The sequence below is a fragment of the Pongo pygmaeus genome, chromosome 1 (assembly GCF_028885625.2).
Source record: "Pongo pygmaeus isolate AG05252 chromosome 1, NHGRI_mPonPyg2-v2.0_pri, whole genome shotgun sequence".
In the NCBI taxonomy this organism is placed as follows: Eukaryota; Metazoa; Chordata; class Mammalia; order Primates; family Hominidae; genus Pongo; species Pongo pygmaeus.
The window spans coordinates 48,430,039-48,455,259 of NC_072373.2; the positions used below are offsets into that span (position 1 = coordinate 48,430,039).

Consider the following 25,221-nt stretch of genomic DNA (forward strand, 5'->3'; position numbering starts at 1 on the left):
GCTGTGTGATTTGTTGTCCCTAGACCTCTGTTAACAGCGACTGGAAAGGCCTTTTCCTCCAAGAGTCCCCAGAGAAGTGACCGCTGCCCTGAGCTGGGTTCCTGGCGGCTCTGCCATATCACGCCTTTTCCACACCTTATCCACAGCATGTCACTGCTCACCCATTCCCAACACAGATGCACAGGGTTCCAGCCATCCTGGGGGTGGTGGGCTCTGGGGGCAGAGGGAGGACCCATCTGTAGCTGAAACCCAGTAGCCCCAGCGTGCACATTCACGAACTAAGAGAGGAGAGGCTAGCCGAGCCCAGGAACAGGCTCAGAGCAGGCTGTGGTGTGAAATCAGGACAGTACCTTATTTCGGGGCCTCAACTATTCAAGGAATTGAGTAGAAGGAGATGGTGGCTTCTTCGAGGTCAAGAAGTTTGTGGAGTTTGGGGCATGAGAGCCAGAACTTGAAGTTGGACAGGCCTTCACTGGGTAGAGATAGTGAGGGCGGCCTAGGACAGACAGTAGCAAGTGCATTATATGGAGATCTGGGGACATTGCCAGAGAGGATAAACTGGCCCCTTTGGGCTGGGATATATTGCACATACAGGGAGGCCTGGGTGCCAAGTCTGGGAAGGCAAATTAAGACCAAATCATATAGGTCCCTGAATGCTGGGAAAGGTTTCAACCCTGTTCGATTTTAAGGGCAAAATGCATTTGTCCAAAGGCATGGGAGATTATTAGAGAATATATCAAAGAAGCTGAGAGGGGAGCAAGAAGGCAGGTGATGGGAAGGAGGTGGAGAGGGAGGAGAGAGGGCCCAGGACCCCTAGAGTCCTGGAGGGCTTGTTCAGCCTGACTTAGCAAGCCACAAGGCAGAGGGGATTGCCCAAGAAGCTTTCCAGGAAGGAGAAATTTTATGTCCTGCAGGAGACAGTGGGGCCAGGGCTCCCCCACTCTGTGGCCCCATGGGAAAGGAGACCCAGGGTTCCCTATGACATGTAAAGAAAGAGACTTCTGGCCCAGCTGCTCGTGAGAAGTCCTCACGCTTCAACAACTGTGAGCAGAGATAGGAAATGCATTTAGGCCACTGCAAGGAGTTGAGTGAAATATAGAGATTTCTGGAAGGCTATTGCCTCAGTAAGTGCTCTCCTGAGCAGAGGCGAGAAGCCCTTGTCTCTGGGAGACAGGCCTGTTCTCCAAGCTCCTCCATCCAGGCTGCTGCCTCTTTCTCCCCAGATGACTACCTATGGAGCCTTCCTGCACAAGGGTTCCTTCTGCCGCAATTACTTCAACATGCTGGACCTGCTGGTGGTGGCCGTGTCCCTCATCTCCATGGGACTTGAGTGAGCAGTGGCAAGGGCCAGCCCTGGGCACAGACCACCCTCTGCTCTGTGCCAGGGCTTTGTAGTGGGAGTCCCACCCCTGCCACAAGAGGAGGGTCTCTCGGGCCTCTGATGGAGGCAGGGGGTCCTGTGGGTTGTCACCAGCTGGAATATGGGTTGCCACCAGCAAAGTGGGCAGCGCTCATGTTCTAGAGACTGGCAAGAGATGCAGAGAGGAGGAAGTGGTCCCTCCCTCCCCGACCCTGTGGGGAGCACAGCCCGTGCCTTTGGGGCGCTCACCGTCTGATGGGAGGGACGGAGCCTCTAGCCACCCACAGGGGAAGGCTGTCTTCTGCTTCATGGCACACCATTGAGAGCACGATCCAGATAGCAGGAGTGGCTGTGGCCTGGAGTTGGGCACACTCTCACAGCTGGAGGAAAGGGAAGGGGAAGGTGGGAGTGTTTTCAGGCAGAAAGGCAGCTGGTGTGGAGGGCAGGATATGGCTGGAGGCTCCACCGCAGACTGGGGCTGGCTGGAGCAGGCTGCCCTCAGCCCCCTCACCATTGCCGCCCCCCCAGGTCCAGCGCCATCTCTGTGGTGAAGATCCTGAGGGTGCTGAGGGTGCTCCGACCACTCAGAGCCATCAACAGAGCCAAGGGGTTGAAGGTGAGAGAGGGCCTGGGCAGGAGCCCCGGAGAGGAATGGGAGGGGTTACAGGGGCCTCCTCACTCCAGAAACCTCAGCCCAGCCATGGCCCAGTCCCATCTCCCTGGCCAGATAGGGGTAAGGATGAGGCTGGGGTAGCTGTGCTTCCCCACCTGCCTCTCCCCACCTCTAACTCATCAGGAGGCAGCAAGTCTTGTACGTCTGGGCTACAAGACTTTCCTCAGCTGGGCTAGCAGGGTTACCGTGGGTGCACCCCCAGCCCCCATTGGCCCCTCTCTCCCCAGCACGTGGTGCAGTGCATGTTTGTGGCCATCAGCACCATCGGGAACATCGTGCTGGTCACTACCCTCCTACAGTTCATGTTTGCCTGCATCGGTGTCCAGCTCTTCAAGGTGAGCCGCTGCCTGCACGAGCAGCTCCCCGTCCCGCTCCCAGCCCTGGTGCCCACTCTCAAGCACAAGGAGCCCCACATTGTGAAAACAGATGTCTTTGAATGCACAGTTTTTCATATGAGAATATCTTATTTTGAAAAATAGGTCTTCACCACACCAAACACATAAGTTTGCAGAAAGCCAGTAAGACATCATTACATTTAAATAGCACCTTGAGTTCCACAAAAGCAGCCCAATGATAATCTCAGAAACAGTCAATGGGCTTCTAACACTACTGAAATGGTAGCAGAGGGTCATGTGTCTATTGAGTTGAGATTAAAATACAATTCAAGCCCTATCTCTTAAAGCTATTGTCATGCACTTAGAATTCTATCAAACAAAACAAGAAAACGGTTAGTTTGATGTCCATCTTTTAAATATGACTATGAAACTTCAGTCTATAAATACAACTCTCTTAAATCAAACTTTTAAGAGGCAGCCATCTTTCAATGATGGTTAATAGCTTTAAGAGATCTAATAAGCTAAAATGAAAACCTGACAGCAATTATCTTAAGCTCTTTTAAAAATTAAATACACAAGCAACACAACACGTTGTTGAGACTCAAAGTGAATTTGCTTCAACTGAATGCACAGAGTTTTAAGGCTAATATGTGGCAAGTCCAGATCCAGTTTCCTCAGTGACGTCCATCCCGGGCCTCTTGGTTGACTGCTGACCACAATTGCCATTGTATTTGCTCTCTCCCTACCCCACATGGCTTTTCCTTGGGGAGGGAGGCCCCTCCTCCCAGGGCCCTGCAGCCATTCCTCTCCCTTCCCACCCTTGCCTGCTTCCTCCCATCCTGCCAGGCCTGTGCCAAGCATACGCCCTATCCCAGCCCCACACTCCGCCTCCGTCAGTGCAGCTGGGCTGCGGCAGCCCATCTTCCTGGCTGGTATGTCTGGCATCACCCACATCTACCAGGAGCCTCTAAGGCTGGGAGTTCATCATCTCACATCTGGAGCCAACCTTATACTTTTCTCACTTTCCTAGGAGAACACAGCTATTCAGTTCCTCTCTAGGAATTAGCCCTACAAATATGTCCCTCCCACAGAACCCTGATTTCCAGATGTCTCTGGCTCTCAGATCATTTGCAGGACAGAGAAATTGATTCCTGAGTATACACCAACACGCTTGATACTTCCTGCATGACCCAGCTGCTCCTCCTATCACCAAAGCATGATCTTTCAAAGTCATAATTACATAACCTCAGTCAGTCTTAGACATGCAATGGCATCATCTTACAATCATTCATTCATTCAACAAACATGTATGGAGCATGTTTTCCATACTTGAGCCAGGGCCTCTGCTAGAGCTGAGGGCCTTACAAGCCAAATCCTCCCTGAGGGCAGGGAACAGGCTCTGAGAGAAGCAGCAGCGTGTAGCCCCCAGAGGATCTTTCCGGGGAATAGGTCTTGTTGGTCCCTGTCCTGGAGGGATGGGAAGGATGGGAGTGTTTATTGTGTCTGGCCACTCTGCCAGCTGCATGCAGACTTCTCCCCCTGGCCCAACTGAGGGCTGTCCACCTCCTGCTCCCCAGCCCCCTCCTCTGCCAGGCTTGGGTCCCCAGAATCCCCTGAGGGCAGAATCTGTGTCTGCCTCATCCCTTTGCCTGGCCCCCTGCCCAGGGCCTGGTGCAGAGGAAGCCCACCAGACACGCTCCCTGAAGGAATGAATGAGCTGCTGCCCTCCCTTTGGCTTCCACGTCCCTTCCAGACAAGCAAGAGCAATTGCTTGTCAACACCCAACTCTCACCATGCTTTAGTCTCTCATTAAAAGACCCCCAGCTCCTGCCTTCCAGGAGGTCCTAGAAGCATAACAGTTCCAGTTGGCATTTGATGTCGCATTTGACTCTGTGGAAACACCACGTGCATTCCACGTCATAGCAGGGTCAAGCTTTGCTTTCCATAGTAAATTGGGCATTTGGTGTTTAGTGCCCAGACCCTGCCCAGTGGCAGCTCTATCCACTCTCTGCTTACCCCCAGTACCACCCGCCTCACCTTCACCTTCTGCTCCAGCAACCATAAAAAGGGCGTCTGATAGGAACAGCACAGACCTGTGTGGCAGGGGCAGTGGGGGGCAAGGGCCAGCTGTGTCTTCAACTAGTGCTGTGTCCTTGGCCGAGGCAGTTTCCCTATCTGGGTCTTTGAAGGAACTGCACCAGAATCCGTGGATCTCAAGCCTGATTTAGCCTCCTTAAGACCTAGCCATCCTGCTGGGCACGGTGGCTCACGCCTGTAATCCCAGCAATTTGGGAAGCCAAGGCAGGTGGATCACTTGAGGTTGGGAGTTCAAAACCAGCCTGGCCAACATGGTGAAACCCCTTCTCACTAAAAATACAAAAATTAGCTGGGCATAATGGCACATACCTGTAATCCCAGGTACTCAGGAGGCTGAGGCTGGAGAATTGCTTGAACTGGGGAGGCGGAGATTGCAGTGAGCCGAGATCACACCACTGCACTCTTGCCTAAGCGACAGAGTGAGCAAAAAAAAAAAAAAAAAAAAAAAAAAAAAAAAAAAAAGACCTAGCCATCCACTACTTTCCTTCAAACATGTTGTTCAGGGGCCCAATCTGAGACATAGATAAAAGGAGTAACTGCTCTGGCCAAAGTCAGTGCAGAGGAGCACAGAGCCCCCCTACCTGGGCCTTGCTTGGGCTGGGACATGGGACCCCGCTTGACTCTGAGACAAGTTGAGTCATCAGAGCCCAGCTGGGTTCCAACTCTGCGGCTCCCACCCCACTAGCAGGAGGATGGAGGTGGGAGGTGGGCAGCCCTTCCTCCTTGTTCCATAATGGGAGGCCGCGGAAGGCCTCCTGCAGCAGTGGGGGAGGTGAGGGGCTCAGAGGCTCAGCTCCCCGAGGGAGGGGCAGGGGCCGAGCTGCACTCATGTCCATCCCCTCAACCCATCAGGGTCACTCAGTAAATGCCCCTCTGAGGCGCTGCCTTCTCAGTCTTGGCAGCATCTAGGCTGGGTGGGGAAGCCCTGGGGGAGCTGTGGGAATGAATGATGGTGAAGAAAGGAGGATGCTCTGGGGCCCTGCCCCAAGGGCGAGTTCACGCCTCTAAGAGGAAGAGACGGGCTCGGGTTCCTTTTTTCGGATGCCTGCCTTCCCTCCCCCCTTCCACTGTTCACTCCCAGAGCCCACTTTTCTATCCTGTTTCCATGACAACATGCCTCCCTCCTTCCCTCCCTCCTCCTGGCTGCAGGGGAAGTTCTTCAGGTGCACCGACTTGTCCAAGATGACAGAGAAGGAGTGCAGGTACATGGGGCAGGGAGCACAGTGGGACGGTCACAGGGCGGGGAGCACTGTGGGAGGGTTACGGTCACGGGGCAGGGAGCGCGGCAGGACGATCACAGGGCAGGGGACTGTGTGTTGGTGGATGATGGCCCTTCAAGCTGGAAACTGGGGAAGTTCAGCCTTTAGGCCTAGGAGGGACACTCACAGAGGCCCCTTTCCTCGGGCTCGCCCAGCAGTGTCCCCTTGGGTCCCAGATCCGGAACTTCATTTCTCCTGCACACTCCCCACCCAGGGCCCAGAGGATGTGGGTGGGGCAAGGCAGCCCAGCCGTGCCCTGTGGAGTGACTGGGCCTCCCTGCCACAGGGGCTACTACTACGTGTACAAGGACGGGGACCCCAAGCAGATAGAGCTGCGTCGCCGCGAGTGGGTACACAGCGACTTCCACTTCGACAATGTGCTCTCAGCCATGATGTCCCTCTTCACGGTCTCCACCTTCGAGGGATGGCCTCAGTGAGTGAGGGCTGGGGCCTAGGTCCCTCATGGGCATGGTCAGGTAGGACCAGGCAGCCAGCCTGCCCTTCTGTGGCCCCCACGGTGCTACTGCTACCTATGGCAGGTGCCCAACAAACCCACCAACTCTCTGATGGTTTGATGGTATGTTGACTGGTCACTCCAAAGTAGGCCTGATCAGGGGGCTCTGACAAAATGCACGCAGTCCCCCATAGGTGTATGCCTCTCTGCCCACAGGGCAGATTGTTAATACTGATTGATTAGGGATAGATGGGGCAACCTCTGGAAAGGCAGGGCCATTCCAGAATTGGGTCTGGTCTTTCCTGGCGCCGTCCTAACTCCTGTCCCATAACTTGATTGTTGAGAAGGCTCTCTTGGCTCTCCACAGCCAGTGGGATAAAGCCCATCCTTCCCAGCCTGACTCTCTGCCTTGTCACCCTGCCCAGCCTGTCCTCTCTTCTCTGCCCACCCCCAGGCTGCTGTACAAGGCCATAGACTCCAATGAGGAGGACGTGGGTCCCATCTACAACAACCGTGTGGAGATGGCCATCTTCTTCATCATCTACATCATCCTCATTGCCTTCTTCATGATGAACATCTTCGTGGGCTTCGTCATTGTCACCTTCCAGGAGCAGGGAGAGACTGAGTACAAGAACTGTGAGCTGGACAAGAACCAGGTGCCTGGGCTGCCTGCCAGAGGTGGAGGGCAGAGCTCCAGCAGGCCTCCTGCTGGCCCGAGCCCTAGGTTCAGCCAGGGAAGAGAGGTCTGAGGGTGACCCCAGAACCTGCATTTGATGCCAAGCCCTAGCCTCCATGCACCCTACCCTATCTCCAACCTGAAGCAATACAAGTTGGTAGAGTGGGTCTTCTCGTGGAACCTCATGATGCCCAGAGAAAGGAAGCCCTTCAGACCCCCAGGCTAGCCTATAGCACCCATGGGAATGGGCTGTGATAACTCAAGGGGAACCCAAGAGCCCAACAGGATTCTTCCCCTAAACAGTGCAGAGTCCACAGTCCCTGGCCACAGCTGCACCTGACTTGCCTGTCAAGCCCGTGGAGTTGGCGTGGAGAGGGAGGGAGGGGCCTCTTGGTGCTGATCTGTCCTATTGTATGTGTCGCAGCGCCAATGTGTACAGTATGCCCTGAAGGCCCGCCCACTGAGGTGCTACATTCCCAAAAACCCATACCAGTACCAGGTGTGGTACATTGTCACCTCCTCCTACTTTGAATACCTGATGTTTGCCCTCATCATGCTCAACACCATCTGCCTCGGCATGCAGGTAAGGGCTCCCCAAGAGACAAATGTCTGATCAGACTGGGACCTGGGCCTTGGGTAGGGCAGGGTGAGTAGGGCAGGATAGCCAGGATTCCCCTCAGTAGACATTTCCCGTGCACTGTGTGCTGAGGTGCTACATGGAATACAGAAGTGAACTGCGCACAGGCCTTGTCACCAGGCACTTATGGTTTATTAAGGAGGTAATTCAAGCATAAAAATAGTATGGTAATTCTGCAAACAGGAGATAGCTACCACAGAAGGAGGAGAAAGCGTGGGAAGTAGAAACTGCTTTCTCTGTTTTTCTTCTGCTGTTGCAAATCTGGATGGTTGAGTTGGCTGGAATCTTGGCTCTGGTCCCAAGAAAAATGGGTTTAGTATTTGCAAAACAGATGTCTCTCCTGGGAGTTGAGCACCCTTTATAGACAATATCATAATTAGCAGCATCGTTATCAAGCCTTGATTAAGCATCTGATTCCTTAAGCCCTGTATAAATAGGATAGTGCAACTAGGCTCCCTGCTCCTAGAAGCCCAAGACACACCCAATGATAAGAACACACACTGCTAGGTCATGGTGATATGGAAAGACAATCACTGAGCCAGGAGGCCCAGGTCTCAGAGGATCATCAGCACTGGCCTGTGTTTGGGGCTGAGTCAGGCAGCAGAATTGGGCAGTCCTGCCAAGGCAGGGCAGGGTGGAGGCAGCCATCAGATCCTCCCAAACTACCTGGAAGGTTTTGTGGAAGAGGTAGAATTTCATCCACTTTCTGATAAAAGGGTAAGAGATCCCTGGGAAAACTTACAAGGAAGTAGATTCAAGGAGGGTCATAGCGGTAGGTGACGGGGGCCTCACCATCATGCCTCATCATCACTGGGGGTGGTGTGCAGACATAGTAAGCCCAGACATAGTAAGCCTGGTGAGCTCTCAATTTCCCACTAGTAGCCAGTGATAACACGGACTATGGAATCCAGGGGTCTTCTTTCCCAGTCCTGTACCCAAATGACTAAACAGAACCTGTCACAGAGCCCTGCCTGGACGACCTGCCATTCTGGTCCTCCCAAAGCGGATATGTAAATGAGCTTTGGCCTTGCAGCCCTGCATGTAAATGAACGCACTTGGCAGGACTTGGAATTGGAGCCCCTCCCCTCCTGTGTTACCTCTTTTGTGGTGGTGGGGTAGGGGAAGGGTGTTCATAAAATTTGGCAGAACTCAGGGGATTGCTAAAGCAGCTTCTAGTTTTCTGAGCTAAAACAAAGTGAGCCGGGGGTCCAAGAAAGGGTTGGGGCTGCCCAGGAAGAGGCAGGGGCTCTGGGAATGCAATCTACAGGGTGGGCAAACCCAGCCCCCCGACCCACTGCTCCTGTGTCCCCTCCACAGCACTACAACCAGTCAGAGCAGATGAACCACATCTCAGACATCCTCAATGTGGCCTTCACTATCATCTTCACCCTGGAGATGATCCTCAAGCTCATGGCCTTCAAGGCCAGGGTGAGTGTGGGGGCCGCTGGGCCAGATGAGAAGCTGGGGCTGGGGGGTGGAGACTTCCAGTGGAACATCCACCCCCATCCCTCATCCTATCAGGGCTCCTTTGCCCAGCACTTCTGCTCCCAACTTGCTCACCCCTTTGCCCACTTCCACCTTCAGACACAGGGCAGGCAGATCTTCATGCAGCCAGAATTGACCAATGACAGAAAGACTCTGGGCGCCTCTTCCTTGGAGCTTCTCTTACATTCTTGCCTGCCCTGAAGTTTCTGAAGAACAGGCCCAGGGCTGGGGGAAAATCTTGCCTTGTCTCTTTGGTTCTCAAGTCCATTCCCATGGTTCCCAGCACAGCCCTGTCAGTTCTGCACTGTCAAGCCCCAGATAGGATGTTCAGTGGGGTTCAAGGGATGAAAGAGATCTCTATCTGGACCAGGACCCCAAATCCTGAGTTCCCAACAATTCTCCCCTCTCCCCACACCACTACTTTCTGCTCTGGAGGAAGGGAACTAAAGAGCAAAGGGGAGAGGAGTGTTGGAGTTGGGGGAGCCCACTGGAGCACCAGTGGGAGGTGGAGTCATTGGCACCCCATCTTGGCCTGACCCGCAGCTCCGCATTAGCTCGGGTGGGACACTGTCCTCTGCTAGCAGCCAGAGCTCCTTCCTCCCAAAGCTCACCCCCTTGCTTTCCCATCCTTTTCCTTCCCAGGGCTACTTTGGAGACCCCTGGAATGTGTTTGACTTCCTGATTGTCATTGGCAGCATCATTGATGTCATCCTCAGCGAGATCGACGTGAGTATCAGGCAGGCAGAGCCATCACTAGGGTGGGCCCAAGAGCATGTGTTCAATCCACAGATATTTGTGGGGTGCCCACTGTGTGTACAACATGGAACCCCAGGGGTTAAATAGATGGAATGACAAGTCACGGCTTCTGCCCTCAAGGGACTATCATCCTGCTGGGCAGAGAGGTAACTCAGATACCAGGGGGATACAATGGGTGTACCTACTACACTATCAAAGGCAAGAGCTGTAATGGAAAGGAAAGTCGTCTCTGGGTGAGGTGGTGAGAGAAGGCTTCATGGAGGTGGTGCCATCTGCCTGAAGGAAAGGGAGGTGGTGACTGGAGCTGGAGAGGAGAGCAAGAACCTCAGGCAGGGCTACTGTAGGAGAGGCACAGAGCAGGAAATGCAAAGAAGGTTCAGGGCATGCTGAGTGGTCCAGTTTATCGGAAGCAGAAGAACATGCAGAGAAGAGAACAGAGAGGGCAAGGCTGGAGAGCTAAGCAGTGAGAGTGGGCTTCAGCTTTATGGAGCAGGCAGTGGGAAGTCACTAAAGGTTTTTAAACAGGGCAGTGGGAGGATTAGAGTCCTACTTCTTTTTTAAAAATATGTTTTTGGAATATAGAGATGGGGTCTCCCCATGTTGCCCAGGCTGGTCTCCAAGTCCTGGGCTCAAGTGATCCACCTGCCTCAGCCTCCCAGAGTGCTGGGATTACAGGTGTGAGCCACCGCGCTGAGCCCTTAGAGCCCTGCTTCTAAAAAGCTAACCTGGAGATGAGCAACAGGAAGTGAGAATGACTAAAGTTAAGAGACCCAGTTAGAAGACTCACTCATTTATTTCTCAAATACGTACTGAGTACCTCCCATGTGCCAGGCATGGTTCTTGCTGCCTGAGATACAGCAGTGAACAAAAGTGTGGAACAAACTGGCAATAAACAAATCAATCTCTAATATGACAGGTATGACAAATACATAGTATTATACAGAAACATAAAGGGAGTTAGGGGCTTAGAGTGGAAGAGAATGGGAGGGTGGTGTCCATATGACACTGGAGCAAAGGCCTGAAGAAAGCAAGGGCATGGGCCATGCCAGAACGGGGGCCAGAGTGTTGGCAGAACAGGACAGCAGTGCAAAGGCCCTGCAGCGGGATGGTGCTTGCTGAGTTTGAGGAAGAGCAGGAGGCCCTTGTAGCTGGAGGAGAGAGTGGTGGAGATGAGGTAAGAGAGAGAAGGCAGGGGCCAGATCATCTAGGCACTTGAAGGCCACAGTTATGATCTTGGATTTTATCCTAAGGGAGATGAGAGCCCTTTGGAGGGTTTAAGTGTGAACAGACTTTAGTTCTAAAACAATCACTGTGGCTGCTGTGTTGTGAACAAACTAAACTGTAAGGGACACGAGGGCTGACCCAGCAAGAGCAGTCAGGGGATTCCCGCAGTGATCCAGGTGAGAGGCGATGGGGGCCGGGGCTGGCTGTGGAGGCTGTGAGAAAGGGTCAGTGTCTGGATCTATTTTGAAGGTTGAGCTGACAGGAAGGCTCCCAGGATCTGGATCAAGGGGATGAGGCCTTGGAGGTGGAATGAGAAACAGCAGCAGGACCTGCCTTATGAGGGGGATGAAAGGAGCAGGGAGGCAGTTCCAGCCAGAGAGGTCCACATTCAAGACCTTAGAAGCCGAGCCCTCCAGAGGCTGCCTTGCCGAGGGTCTGCAGCTGAAGGTTGCTGCAACGAAGGAGGGTGGAGAAGATCCAAGAGTCGGAGGCCAAAATCGAAAAACAGTTGCCCAAGTGGCATCCTGGGAGGGACACAGTGGAAGAGAAAGAAAGACGAGCATTCTTCTTTCTGAGCCATGGTGGGATGTCATCCAAGGGCTGGCTGATCTGGCCATGAGGGATCCCAGTAGGGGACTGGCCCTAAAGCTAGGGGCTCACCCATGCATAGGGCTTTCTTCTGAACTGCTCAACAGAAAGCCCTTAGGCTGTGCCGGCCTGTGGGGTGAACCTTAGGGTGAGTTGGGGATAGGGGTGGAAGGATCAGCACTGGAGATGCCTGAGGTGGGGTGTAGGTGAGAGGAACGGCTGAGGAAAAGTCTGGAGTCTCTGAGGAAGGAGCCCTCAGCTGAGGCTGAGCTCTGGCAGGGAGTGGGGACTTGGCTGTCACACCGTCTGTCTGATGTGCTAGGGGAGGGCCAGGGTGGGAACCCTGTTCACCCTCCATGCACAGAACAGACGGTGACAGACAACCCCATCTGCTCAGATCCCCTGGGGGTGCTGAGCTAGCGAGGGGCAGGGTGGGCTCTGAGCAAAACCAGTGTGTGTGTTTGTGTGTGTGTGTGTGTGTGTGTGTCTGTCTGTCTGTCTGTCTGTATGTGTGTGTGTGTGTTGTGTATTTCCATCCACACTCAGTTTTTGCTGGGAAATAGTATCCCAAAAGCCTCCATGGTTTGACAGCAGCACTTCTCACCAGCACAGCCAGAACAGAGAAATCTAAACAGCCAAAATAAACAGCCCAAACTAAAAATAGTTACTTCTTAAAATTTGAGGTCTGTGTAGCGGAAGCCGGGATATATCAAAACAGTGTCTTTGGTGGTGGAGGCCAGGAGAGTGTCACTGGTTTTTATTTGATTTTTAGCAGATGTCCCTTACCAGTAGTGTTTGCTTAAAGTCACGTGAAGATTGATTTACATACCTGATGTACAAACCAGAGAAAGGGCTAGGGGAGCACATTGGTTAGAACTTTCTGCAAGGACACAAATGGTCTGCCCTGTCCAATAGAGTAGCCACTAGCCACACATGTCTACTTGTCACTGGAAAGGTGGCTAGAGGAACTGAGAAACCGAATTTCTGGTTTTATTCAATTTTCATTGTAATTCAAATAGTCACATGTGGCTAATGGCTACCATATTGGATAGCATAGGCATAGAACACTGGTCGTCATCCTTGCTTGCATATGAGAATCGCCTGGGGTGCATTTAAACATCTGAAGCCAGGCCCCATCCCCTAGAAGCTGACTTAATTGACCTAAGTGGAGACCCAGCAAAGGTATATGTGTTTTTCAAGTTCTTCAGGTGATTCTGACATGCATCCAGGGTGGAGAACCAGTGGTCCAGGGAAAATCTGCCCCCAGGGAAAATCTGTTGTTTAATGGGAAGACTGGTATGCCAGGGATCAGTCTACCTGTGGATAATTGGAAGATAAAACAATGACTTCTCTTGACCCAGGGCTGCAGAACAAGGGCTTCTCATGAAGTGTGGCCCAAGGGAGTAAACAGGAAGAAATTGCTCCCACACACCTACCCACCTGCTTTTTAAGAGCCTGAATACTGAGATAGAAGCCTTGGTCCCAGGTCCAGTCCTGGGCAGAGAAACATCTGCTGTGGGGATCTCAGACTCCCCCAGAGGAGCTGTGCCCCTGGGAGATGGGACTTCCACAGGGGCCCGGACCCTGGCCCCAGGGCACTAAGGATGTGAATCCATTTACAATGAGCAGGCATTTTCCAATGCACCCTCATTAGGGACGTCCCCAGCATCACATAACCCAAACACATAAGAAAAACCCAAACCCTTGCCACCGGTAGCTGCATCTCCAAAATGAGAAGGGACCTGTCTGTGTCCAGCCTTCCCTCCCCTTCTTATTTCCTTGTCCCCCGCCTCTTGCCTCACAGTTCCCACAGAGCTTCAGTCCTCACTCCCACCCACCCCGCCCCTGATTGACAGCCATGTGGGGTCTTTAGCCCCTGCCTCTTTTTCTCTTTAACTCTTCTGTGTGTCTGTCCTTTCTGACACATCTCTTCACCTCCCTCCCACGTGTCCCTCCTCCTCTCTCTCCTCTCCTTCCCCTCCCTTCGTCTCTTTTCTCCACAGACTTTCCTGGCCTCCAGCGGGGGACTGTATTGCCTGGGTGGAGGCTGCGGGAACGTTGTAATTTCAGGCTGCACGAGCCTGCCTGGCACGCTCACCAGCTCCTGCCCTGCCACTTGCATGCATGGGCCTGGCTGCGTGGATTGCATGGGGTGGATCAGCACTCAGGGCTCCCTCCCCAGGGCAGGCCCTGCTGAGGACCCAGGCTAGGCTCGGGTGGGGGCAGAGGCTCTGCAGTCAAGTGTGCATGGATATAGCGGCTTCCTCAGAGCCCTGGGAGATGGAGTGCGGGTTCTCTCTGGCACCCTCTATGCAGATGGAAACACAGTCCAGAGAGAACTGTGATCGCTGGCAAAGGACTTAGTGACAGTTCACTGGGCACAAGGCCTTTGAGGACACAGGAAACAGAGCAGGGACAGCTCCCCCCTTCCAGAGTATTTCGTGTGTCTAAGGCTGGCGCAAGATTAGAGGCTTGCCTGGCTTAGAACAGCCGCGTGCAGGGTGGGAGTGATGGGGAGTAGCCACATTGAGTTTGTGGCAATAGAGCAGCCAAGCTTTGGGAAATCTTTGCACTGGGAGGACGCCAGGGGAGGCTCCCTAGGAGGGCCACCAGGGTCCTTGACTCAGTGGCAGCTTGAGGAGATTGTGAGATGTGCAGCAGGTCCCAGAGGGCAGGCAGTGGGCCTGGGTGCAGCCACGCCCCGGGGCAAATCCCTGCCGCTGCTCCCAAGTGTGAGCTTCACCACGCTGCCTGGTGCCCCACGTCCTCTTCCCTGCCTCCCAGCTGAACAGTCCCAGAGCCCTGCGCCCGAGGATGGTCCTGAACTAGTGGACAGCAGGGGCCAGAGGTGGGGCTGGAGCTCCTTCCTGCCAGAAACATCTCCCCAATACACACAGTGCACCTCCCTCCCCGCCCTGCCCCTTACCCCTCTGAGGTGCTGCCCCCAGACTGACCTCTGGGGCTGCTGCCCCGCAGGACCCAGACGAGAGTGCCCGCATCTCCAGCGCCTTCTTCCGCCTGTTCCGTGTCATGAGGCTGATCAAGCTGCTGAGCCGGGCAGAGGGAGTGCGCACCCTCCTGTGGACGTTCATCAAGTCCTTCCAGGTGCAACAGGGACCCTGGAAACTGCACATACCTGGGGAGGCCACTAGGGACATTTGCCTCAGCCCAGGGTGGGCCCCAGGGGAGACCAGGGCAAGGCAGAGCCCTGGGGAGCTAACAGAGGGCAGGGCTGCAGACACACAGTGGAGCCCTAAGACACTGACTGGCGCTCCCGCCCGCCCTGCAGGCCCTACCCTACGTGGCTCTGCTCATCGTCATGCTCTTCTTCATCTACGCTGTCATCGGCATGCAGGTGAGAGGCGGGCGGGCCCAGGCCAAAGCACGGATCTTGGCCAAGTTAGAGGGGGCATCAGTGGACCCTGAGGAGCCTGAGCAGCACGCGGGCTGGACCTTCTGCCTTCCCTGCCTTGCTCGTGAGAAAGAAGGAGGCGCAACCTCCCTGATCGTGGATGGCTGGAGTGTCAGATGCTTGGATGCCAGCCAGGAGAAACCTGGGCATGTGGGTGGACAGCAGGGCCAGGCTGTGTCCCTAAGGCCCGACTAGAGGCCTGGGTGGCCTCTATCTACCCTCCACTGAGAGCCCTTCCCCCACACATTGACTCACCGGGTCTTCTTGCTGCTGGGAAAACCGGTCTACCCTCCTACTTTTCTTTGGCTTGCTGGGAAGAACTTTACCTGACCTAGAAAATAATCCCGTTTTTTTTTGGCTTCAGGTCTGATGTGGCCTACAATGAAGGGAATTTTGGGGAAGTAGGGGTGAAGGTAGGGGTCAGGCAGGAGAAGGCAGTGGGGGATAAGCTGAGGGGACACTTTAATCTAGATTCCACAGTCAGGGCCCTTTGTGACTTGCAGATGTTTGGGAAGATCGCCTTGGTGGATGGGACCCAAATAAACCGGAACAACAACTTCCAGACCTTCCCACAAGCTGTGCTGCTGCTCTTCAGGCACGAGTCTCCTGCCACCCCCACCCCCACCCCACTGACCAGTCCAGCCTTTGCTCTGTTCTAATCTGCACTGGAGCCAGGGCCTGGCTTCATGGGTGTGTGACCTGTGCAGCCACATGGGGTCCTACACTCAGAAGGGTCCCCTGCTTGGTTGCATGCTCTGCTGTCACTACCTTGAAGATATTCATCATTTTTGAATAAGTGGCTCCACAGCTTTATTTTGCACTGGGCTCCTCCACTGAGTGAAGTGCTGCATTTTCCTCCCATCTCATTCCCATGAAGCAAGAGACAGAGGTCAAATATCTTCTCCCGGACATTTGCCCTCGTCGCTCCCAGAGCATGAGCAGGAATGCAGGGAAAGGCAGAGCAAAGCGCCAGATGGGGCGGGGGGCGCTGCCACAGGTAGGGCGCAGGTGCCTATGCTTGGCCAGGGCACAGGAGCTAGAGCTTGGATTGCAACCGAGGATCCTGGGCTGCAGGCCTGCTGGGCGTGCAGGAGCCAGGTGGGAGAGGTAAGCTTCCTGGCCCACAGCGGAATGCTCTACTGAGACCAGACAAGGCCTAGAGACACCCACACCCAGGGCCCCTTCTTGGCACAGCCTGTCGAAGGCTCCATGAGGTCACAGCAGCCTGCAACCCTTATGGCCCGTGAAAAGGAGACGGCCACCTCACCGTGTGCAGGCGGAGATTCCCTCCTCGCCCCTGGCTCTGCACCTCAACTCCAAACCCGAGGCCACCCTGCACTGCCTGCTCTAGGAAGGAAGGGAGCTGGCTGAAATGAGACAGTTATTAGACACAAAGGCGTGGGAAGTTATGCAGTCTGGCTGAATGTGACTAGGGGAGACACTTCTTCCCAGCTGGAGAGGTGGAGGGAGGTTATCTACAGAGCAGGTGGTAGCAGTTACTGGAAAAATGCAAACATGTCATGCATATGCACCTCGGATGCATTGAGATTCTTCACTCGACAGCGACACATCCACAAGGTGTGAAATCTAAAGGCTGCTTTTGTGACTCAGCCAGAGTGGGTGGCAGTTGAATTCAGCCAGTTGCGTTCAACTATGGGGTTACCTCAGAGAGTGGAGTCAGTTAACCTCTTTGAGGCCTCTGTGACATCTGACTCTGCCTTGCTTTGGTCAGAACAGTGCATCCCTCTAGTCACTTGAATCATAGATTGATTTCGCCCTCTTCTCTAAAGTTTAGCTCCTGCTTGTAACACCCCATGAGGGCTGCAGCACAGAGGGGAAACTGAGGCCCAGCTCACACTGAGCTACAGGGTGAACATGAAGATCTGACCTCCTTACCTCTGGACAACAGCCCCAGTTTGCTCATCTGTCCACACCCTGCTCCCACCTGGCTGCCAGCCTTCTGAGGGGCCAGGCAGGAGCAGATAGGTGACAGGAGCCTCTTCTGTCCTCTAGGTGTGCAACAGGTGAGGCCTGGCAGGAGATCCTACTGGCCTGCAGCTATGGGAAGCTGTGTGACCCAGAGTCAGACTATGCCCCAGGGGAGGAGTACACATGTGGCACCAACTTTGCATACTACTACTTCATCAGCTTCTACATGCTCTGCGCCTTCCTGGTGAGACACTGAGGGCCTGCGGGGCAGGGAGAGGGCTTTGATAAGCTGAGGCATTGGGGAGCCTGCCTGCCCCTTCCTGGCCAGCTTCCACCTTTCCTGGGATTCATCTCGGGGACACAGGAGGCTCTAGTTAGGTTGTCCCCTGTTCTGGTCATCCTCAGTGTGGCTTTGTTTCCTGGGTGCTTTTTTTAGGTTGCCAAAAGTTCTTACTTTTTTTTGTTGTTTTGGTTAGCACTCATCAAACGGAATTTAGCAAGGCCGGAGGGCACTCTCTGTGCAAGAGCACAGAGACATGACAGAGCATTGCTGTGTGTGTGATGTGGGTGGTTCAGAAGGGCTAGAACCAAGGGCACAGGTAGCGAGAAGTTGTGGGCCAGTGGACACCTCCCAGCTCCCCCACCCTAACCCTGTACCACCTGCCTTTCTGGGTTGGGACCCCTTGGTTCTTCTCTTGCAGGTCATCAACCTTTTTGTGGCTGTCATCATGGACAATTTTGACTACCTCACCCGGGACTGGTCCATCCTGGGCCCTCATCACCTGGATGAGTTCAAGGCCATCTGGGCAGAGTATGACCCGGAGGCTAAGTGAGTCCAATCTGCAGGCTCTGTGCTGGGCCCTCCATCCTAGACCCTTCCTACCATCTCACAGGGAGTCACTCTCCAGTTTATTTCATATGAGTGGGCTTCTCCTTCCCCCTTCATTTATCTGAGGTCTCAGATCAGAGAATCAGAGTCTCTCCGGGTTGGAAGGAATCCTACAGCTTTCCGGGGTGGAAACACCCTTGACTTTATTGAGAAATTGTCATCCAGCTCCTGCTTGAACACTCCTAGGAATAGGAAGCTCTACACCTCACCAGACTCTCTAGACCCCAAATCAAAGTGCAGTCCTCTGACCAGCAGAATCTGAGCTTGATTAAAATGCAGAGTCCCAGGCCCCTCCCAGACTGACTGAATCTAACTCTTGCATTGCTCTGAACCTGAGCCTTGGGACATTCGTATGCATTTAAAGCTTGGAGAGCACGGCTCTCTTACTTTCCTTCCCAATAGGAAATAGGCATCTCCCGATGGTCTCAGTCTCAGAAGAGGAAACTGAGGTTCAGAGAGGTTAAGTAAGTTGCCCCAGGCCACGCAACTAGTAAGAGATGGTCTGTTCAGTGCAGGTCTGTTTGGTGCCTATAGCAACCATGCTTTAAAGTGGCTCCATCAGCAGGAGCCAAACCTGCTTGCCTCTACCAGCCACCCACAAGTCCTCATTCAGCCCTCTGGAGACAGGCGGGGTATGTTTCATCTCTTTTTCGCAGCCCGCCCATCAAAGAAAAGAGGAAGCCAGTAGGACCTTCCAAAATGATTTTTCTCAGGCAACACTCACAAGCTGCTCTTGCCACACTTGTCTTTTGATCTGACCTCCCTGGTTGTTCTGTTTTATGTCTATTCTGGGATTCATGGTGCCAATGAAAATGTGGTTTCCAGCTCTGGACCAGCCTCTGGAAGTGGGCTTCCACCTCCTTTGATCTATACCCACTACTTCTATTAATATAGCCCAAGAGCCCCTATTAACTTGACCAAAACCTAAGAAAGATCCTGATGGGGAAAACGAGGTCTGGATTCCAGACCTGGAGATCCCATATCTGAGGGAATGCCCCAAAAGTGAGAGCCTATTTGGGGCTACCCATTTTGTAGACAACAGTTAATCATAACGTTGTCTCTTCTTTTAAAAGGGAGCTGGGCTCCCACTTCCTAAACACAGTTGGAAAATAAGGAAATGCTCCCCTGTTTCCTGGCTTTCTTTCCCTTTGCCTATCCTCTGAGCAGAAAGGTTCTGGCGGCGGAGGAGGGTACCAGGTACACAAGTCTGTGTGTCCTCCCGCAGGGGGAGAATCAAACACCTGGACGTGGTGACCCTGCTGAGAAGGATTCAGCCTCCTTTGGGCTTTGGGAAGTTCTGCCCACATCGGGTAGCTTGTAAGGTAACCAGAGCTGCCAGGGATGGGTGGCCCCAGGGAGGGAAAGAGTCACTGAGGCACAGGGAAGCCGGTGAGGACCTGATGGAGTGAAGCATTTTAGAGCCGGGATCTCCTGGGTCCCCAAGTTCCCGCTGGAGGACCTGAAGTCTCAGCAATGTCACCCAACTCATCATTCTGTCCCCTCACAAAGGATGTCCTGGTCAGCTGACACCCTCAGGCCTCATGTCCCATCCCCTCCCGGCCAACAGACTGGGTGAGGATGACTTGCCAAGCTTGGCCTGGTCCCAGCTCAGCAGCAAGCCACTGCCTCTCCCTGCACAGCGGCTGGTGGGCATGAACATGCCCCTGAACAGCGATGGCACAGTCACCTTCAATGCCACACTCTTCGCCCTGGTCCGCACGGCACTCAAGATCAAGACGGAAGGTGAGAGGGCCTTCCAATGTGAGCCCCCTCCTTTCTCCCAGAGGCTGTTTCTGGCACAGATTCTCAGAGCTCAAGATTGCTCTCAAGAACTGTGAGAAGAAGTAGAGGGAGGACCCCAGGCCATGGGCACAAAGTCCCCATGCCCCTCAGGGCTCAGAGGGAGCCTGAGGGTTTTCTGCAGGGCAAAGATCATCAAGGGTCTGTTCCCACACTCCTCAGCTGTGTCTGGGGGCCAGAGAAGGGCCAGTGCTAGCACAGGGGTCAGGGGTGCCCTACAGTTTGGCTGTGAGCAGGAGCAGAGGAGGTTCTCAGGCAGCACTGGGCAGGCTGACGGGAGTCCACATTTGACTCCACTAAACCTGCAGGTCCTCACCTACTGGGAAGACAGGCATGGTGGGAACAGGGGAAGGAGTCAGGATGGGGTCTCAGTATTGTCTCTGAGCCCTTGCTCAGGGCTCCCACTGTATCAAGCTCATGTCTCCAGCTGTATCAGGTCCATCCCCACATGGGGACCACTCCAGGAGTCTGAGACAACCTCAGGGTAAGCTTCATTAGGATGGCAAGATGAGGAAGGCCAGGAGTCAGGAAGGAGCAGGTTAGAGCTGCAGCAAATCTGCCTGGGGGTATTTGGGACAGACCACAGTGCCTGGGGAATTGAAAGATTTTGGAAGAAGAGCAGGAGATGACAGCCTATAAAACCAACCACTCTGGGAGCTGGAAGCCAAGGCATGTGGGGAGAAAGTACATGACCCAAGAGTTGGGCTGCCTCAGGGGGACAGTGATGCCCTCCCACCATTGCCAGTACCCAGCAAGGCAGCTGCCACAAAACTCAGCCAATGTTTCTTAGTAAATGATTGGCTGTCTGAGAGGTTCAGAAAGAACTGGATGGCCTTGTCAAGTGCAGTTGGTGTGATCTGGATAACTTTTGCCTTTCTCCTGCTCCAGGTAACTTTGAGCAGGCCAACGAGGAGCTGAGGGCCATCATCAAGAAGATCTGGAAGAGAACCAGCATGAAGCTCTTGGACCAGGTCATCCCTCCAATAGGAGGTAGGTGCCACTTTGGGGGACCAGAGTCCAGAAGCAACCAAGCAATGGGGGTGGGGAGCTTCTCCAAGGAGCCCCATGGGAATCTGAGAATGGACCAGACCCTCCATAAATGCCTTAGGTAGATCCCACGGGCATCCAACCTCAGGATGGAAAGTGCCCAGTGACCAAGTCAGCAAGACAAGGGATTGCTCGCATGCCCGGGCCTGGCTACAGCTAGCTCCCACACTGAATCCAGTGTCAGATTCCCACCAGCCTTCAGGGCATCTCTTGTTGGCTCCTCTGCAGATGATGAGGTGACAGTGGGGAAGTTCTATGCCACATTCCTCATCCAGGAGCACTTCCGGAAGTTCATGAAACGCCAGGAGGAGTATTATGGCTATCGGCCCAAGAAGGACATTGTACAGATCCAGGTAAGCCCAATCCAGGTACGTTCCAAGGGGCTCCCCCACTGAGCCAGGTCTCCAGACTCTAGTTATCCTTCCATGTCCTTGAGGGGCCAATGATGGAGACATAGAGGGAAAAAAGAAGCCCAGAAGACTGAAAAAATGTCAAGACAGTTCTGGATAGTCCACGATTGAAGATGTTTCAACCTCAAAAAAAGAACCGGGGCACTTCATCTCTGGATGATAGGACCAAAGAAAATAGGATTTGTTTGAAGGAGAGACAAGTTAGATAAGAACAGTGGTCTCTAGGCCAGGCGCAGTGGCTCACGCCTATAATCCCAGCACTTTGGGAGGCCAAGGTGGGCGGGTTACTTGAGGTCGGGAGTTCAAGACCAGCCTGGCCAATACGGTGAAACCCCATCTCTACCAAAAATACAAAAATTAGTTGGGTGTGGTGGCATGTGCCCAGCTACTCAGGAGGCTGAGGCATGAGAATCGCTTGACGCTGGAAGCGGAGGTTGCAGTGAACTGAGACTGAGACACTGAACCTCAGCCTGGGCGATAGAGTGAGACTGTGTCTCAAAAGAGAAAAAAAAAGAACAGTTCTCTCTAAAAAAAGGCGATCCATGAAGGGCTCTTAAAACGTTCCACTGGGTATGGGTCCAGGTGCGGCGGCTCATACCTGTAATCCCAGCACTTTGGGAGGCCAGGAAGGGCGGATCACTTGAGGTCAGGAGTTTGAGACCAGCCTGGGCAAGATGGTAGAACCCCATCTCTACTAAAAATACAAAATTAGCTGGGCATGGTGGCATACGCTTGTAATCCCAGCTATTTGGGAGGTTGAGGCGGGAGGATCACTGGAACCAGGAGGCAGAGGTTGCAGTGAGGCGAGATTGCACCACTGCACTCTAGCAAGGGTGGCAGAGTAAGACTCCATCTCAAAAGATAAATAAATAAATAAATAAATAAATAAATAAATAAATAAAAATGTCCCATTGGGTATGAAAAGAAAACTTTAGAACTTTTTGTTTTATCTTATCTGGTTTTATTTCTATTTTTGTGTTCATTGTAATGCACATAATTTATAAACCCCCCAAATACACATGCATTTGAGCTGTGCTCAAAAATTTATTTCAATGGCTATTTTTATTCTGAAATAATCTCATACTTTTAAAAAGTTGCAAGTATAATATAAAACCTTTTTTTTCTGAACCATTTGAGAGTAACTCCAAAATGATGTTCCATCATCCAAAAACACTTTAACGCATATTTCAAGGCATTATGTGTATTCAAGGCAAAATGTGTATTACAAGGGCGTTATCCTGCATAATTCTTCTATGTAACCACAACATAACCACCAAAATCAGGAAATTAACACTGATGCTTTTTTTTTTTTTTTTTTTTGAGACAGAGTCTCGCTGTCGCCCAGGCTGGAGTGCAGAGGCATGATCTTGGCTCACTGCAACCTCTGCCTCCCGGGTTCAAGCCATTCTCATGCCTCAGCTTCCTGAGTAGCTGGGATTACAGGCACACACCACCATGCCAAGCTACTTTTTGTATTTTTAGTAGAGATGGGGTTTCGCTATGCTGTCCAGGCTGGTCTCAAACTCCTGACCTCGAGTGATCTGCCTGCCTCAGCTTCTCAAAGTGCTGGGATTACAGACGTGAGTCACCATGCCAGGCTAATATATTACTACATTCTAATCCTCAGACCCCATTCAAATTTCATTTGCTGTCCCAATAAATGTCCTTTATAGCAAAAGGATCCAATCCAGAATCACGCAGTGCATTGAGTTGCTTTATCTCTTTAATCTCTCCCATCTGGAAGAGTTCATCAGTCTTTCCTTGACACGATCTTGACACTTTTGAAGACTGCAGGTCAGTATGTCCCTCAGTTGGGGTTTGTCTGATTACTAGGATATGCATCTTGGATAAGAATGCCACAGAAATGATGCTGTGTTCTCATCACAAGCTATTAGGTGACACCAGTCTTGACTTGTCCCATTACTGGTGATATCAACTTTGATCAACTATATATATATGTGACATATCCAATCAATAAAGATCACTAATCTAGAAGACTGTACTGAGTAAGAACACTTCTCAACCTGGAAGCCTGGGAAGGGCATGAAATTTCCACCCACAGGGTCAAGAGATGACTCATTGGGAACAATTAAGGTGTGGGCTATCCCAGAGGCCAGAGCAGGACCTGGTGGCCTCTCAGGTACCTGAGACATTCAATAACCCAAGAGGGAGAGTGGGGCCTGGGCTGGGGCTTTAGGAGAGCCCTGGCTACAGTGATAAGAAACAAGTAAGCCATAGGAAGTGGTTCTAGCCAGGCATGGTGGCTCATGCCTGTAATCCCAGCACTTTGGGAAGCCAAGTGGGCAGATCACAAGGTCAGGAGTTTGAGACCAGCCTAGCCAGCATGGTGAAACCCCATCTCTACTAAAAATACAAGCATTAGCAGGGCGTGGTGGCACACGCCTGTAATCCCAGCTACTCAGGAGGCTGAGGCAGGAGAATTACTTGAACCCAGGAGGCAGAGGTTGCAGTGAGCTCAGATTGTGCCACTGCACTCCAGCCTGGGCAACAGAGCGAGACTCTGTCTCAAAAAAACAAAGTGTTTCTGGTCTCCTTTCCTGGGCTAGAGAGATAACTGAGTCCCATCGCCATCCCCAGGCAGGACTGCGGACCATTGAGGAAGAGGCAGCCCCCGAGATCCGTCGCACGGTCTCAGGAGACCTGGCTGCTGAGGAGGAGCTGGAGAGAGCCATGGTGGAGGCTGCGATGGAGGAGGGAATATTCCGGGTGAGGGAGAGCCAGGAGCACCCCTAGTAGTCTAGACACCATGAGTGGCAGTGTCTCACAGAGAGGAGGGCCGGGAGCCCAGCCACACGAGAGGGGGACATGGGAGCTGAAGATACCCCTCTCCATCTCTCCACTTCACCGCCCACCTCTCCTGGGACTCAGAATCAATGACCTGATATACTAGAGGTGTCAAATGCAACCCACTCTTTCCTGCCTTTCCCTACCAAATCTCACCCCTTCTCTTTCCTCCCCACAAACCCTAGGCAACGACCCATCTCCCAGAGGCCCTCTAGGATCAAATGCTCTGCCTGCCTCCACTGAGGCCAGTCCTCCATCCTTAGCTCTGTCTGGTGTTTCTTATAACACTTTATTGCTGGAAGGTCTTTAATGACACCTAGTTAGGTCTTTTTGGGTTATTCATGAGGAAATAGTGGCCCACAGAGATCATGTGAGATGTCCAATATCACCTAGTAAATCAGTTTCAGAGCGGGGACTAGAACCCAGTGCTGCAGACTCCCAATTCAGCCCTCTCTCCCCTACACCACACTTCTCTTCTGTGTGCCTGTGTCCCCTATATACCTCCTTAGATGTGTGCTGTCTACCCCATCAAATGAAGATCTTTCTGAGGGTGGAAATTCTCTTCTTTTGATCTCACCACTCAGTCCATCCTCCTTTGGCCTTAAAAGATTTGTCTTCCAATACTATTGCTTGTTCCCAATACCACTGTCCCAGGGTGACAGCCCCCCATGCCCTCCCTGCCCTCATCCCCTAGTCACTGCTCTTCTCCTTGCCCCTAGAGGACTGGAGGCCTGTTTGGCCAGGTGGACAACTTCCTGGAAAGGACCAACTCCCTGCCCCCCGTCATGGCCAATCAGAGACCCCTCCAGTTTGCTGAGATAGAGATGGAAGAGATGGAGTCACCTGTCTTCTTGGAGGACTTCCCACAAGATCCACACACCAACCCCCTGGCTCGTGCCAATACCAACAATGCCAACGCCAATGTCGCCTATGGCAACAGCAACCATAGCAACAGCCATGTATTTTCCAGGTAATGGCGGCCACTGCCATCCCTGGGTGTAGAGGTACTGGGAGGACAAGGTTAGCAGGTTCCAGGTTGGATTGGAAGAGGGTACCCCAAATTTGTAGGGTGTCTTTTGCTTGCCTTTGTGCCCCAATCCATCCTGAACCTTAATGTAAGAGGCCGACCTGGATGGCAGAGGCTTCTTTGGCCAGCAGGGGGAGGCCTCAAGTCATGTCAGTATTGGCCCCAATGCGGAGAGGTTCTTTTATTCCGTCGGCTTCAGCAAGTCTAGGAGCTGAGACATATTGAACACATGATGGGTTAGGAGAGGATCTTCGGTGGTAGCACATACCGCAAAAGACTGTGGACAATAAGGTTCCATCACTGGATTTAGGTTCCAAGGAGATCCCGCCGTGCTGGGTGGTTCCCATCTCACCAACTT

The 25,221-nt window shown here is 53.0% G+C and overlaps 1 protein-coding gene across 1 annotated transcript in view; it reads left to right on the forward strand.

The window, feature by feature from the left end:
- CACNA1S (calcium voltage-gated channel subunit alpha1 S) overlaps nt 1–25,221 on the forward strand; it is a 72,851-nt gene that overhangs the window by 44,283 nt on the left and 3,347 nt on the right. The window contains exons 20-40 of the mRNA XM_054462763.1: nt 1,224–1,330; nt 1,889–1,976; nt 2,261–2,368; nt 5,615–5,667; nt 6,011–6,157; nt 6,633–6,834; nt 7,279–7,437; nt 8,809–8,919; nt 9,619–9,702; nt 13,548–13,604; nt 14,521–14,649; nt 14,834–14,899; nt 15,460–15,551; nt 16,970–17,129; nt 17,587–17,714; nt 19,000–19,096; nt 19,415–19,517; nt 20,463–20,564; nt 20,850–20,974; nt 23,630–23,758; nt 24,556–24,806. Of these exons, the coding sequence (XP_054318738.1) occupies nt 1,224–1,330; nt 1,889–1,976; nt 2,261–2,368; nt 5,615–5,667; nt 6,011–6,157; nt 6,633–6,834; nt 7,279–7,437; nt 8,809–8,919; nt 9,619–9,702; nt 13,548–13,604; nt 14,521–14,649; nt 14,834–14,899; nt 15,460–15,551; nt 16,970–17,129; nt 17,587–17,714; nt 19,000–19,096; nt 19,415–19,517; nt 20,463–20,564; nt 20,850–20,974; nt 23,630–23,758; nt 24,556–24,806 (2,498 nt within the window). The remainder of the gene's footprint in view (nt 1–1,223; nt 1,331–1,888; nt 1,977–2,260; nt 2,369–5,614; nt 5,668–6,010; nt 6,158–6,632; nt 6,835–7,278; nt 7,438–8,808; nt 8,920–9,618; nt 9,703–13,547; nt 13,605–14,520; nt 14,650–14,833; nt 14,900–15,459; nt 15,552–16,969; nt 17,130–17,586; nt 17,715–18,999; nt 19,097–19,414; nt 19,518–20,462; nt 20,565–20,849; nt 20,975–23,629; nt 23,759–24,555; nt 24,807–25,221) is intronic.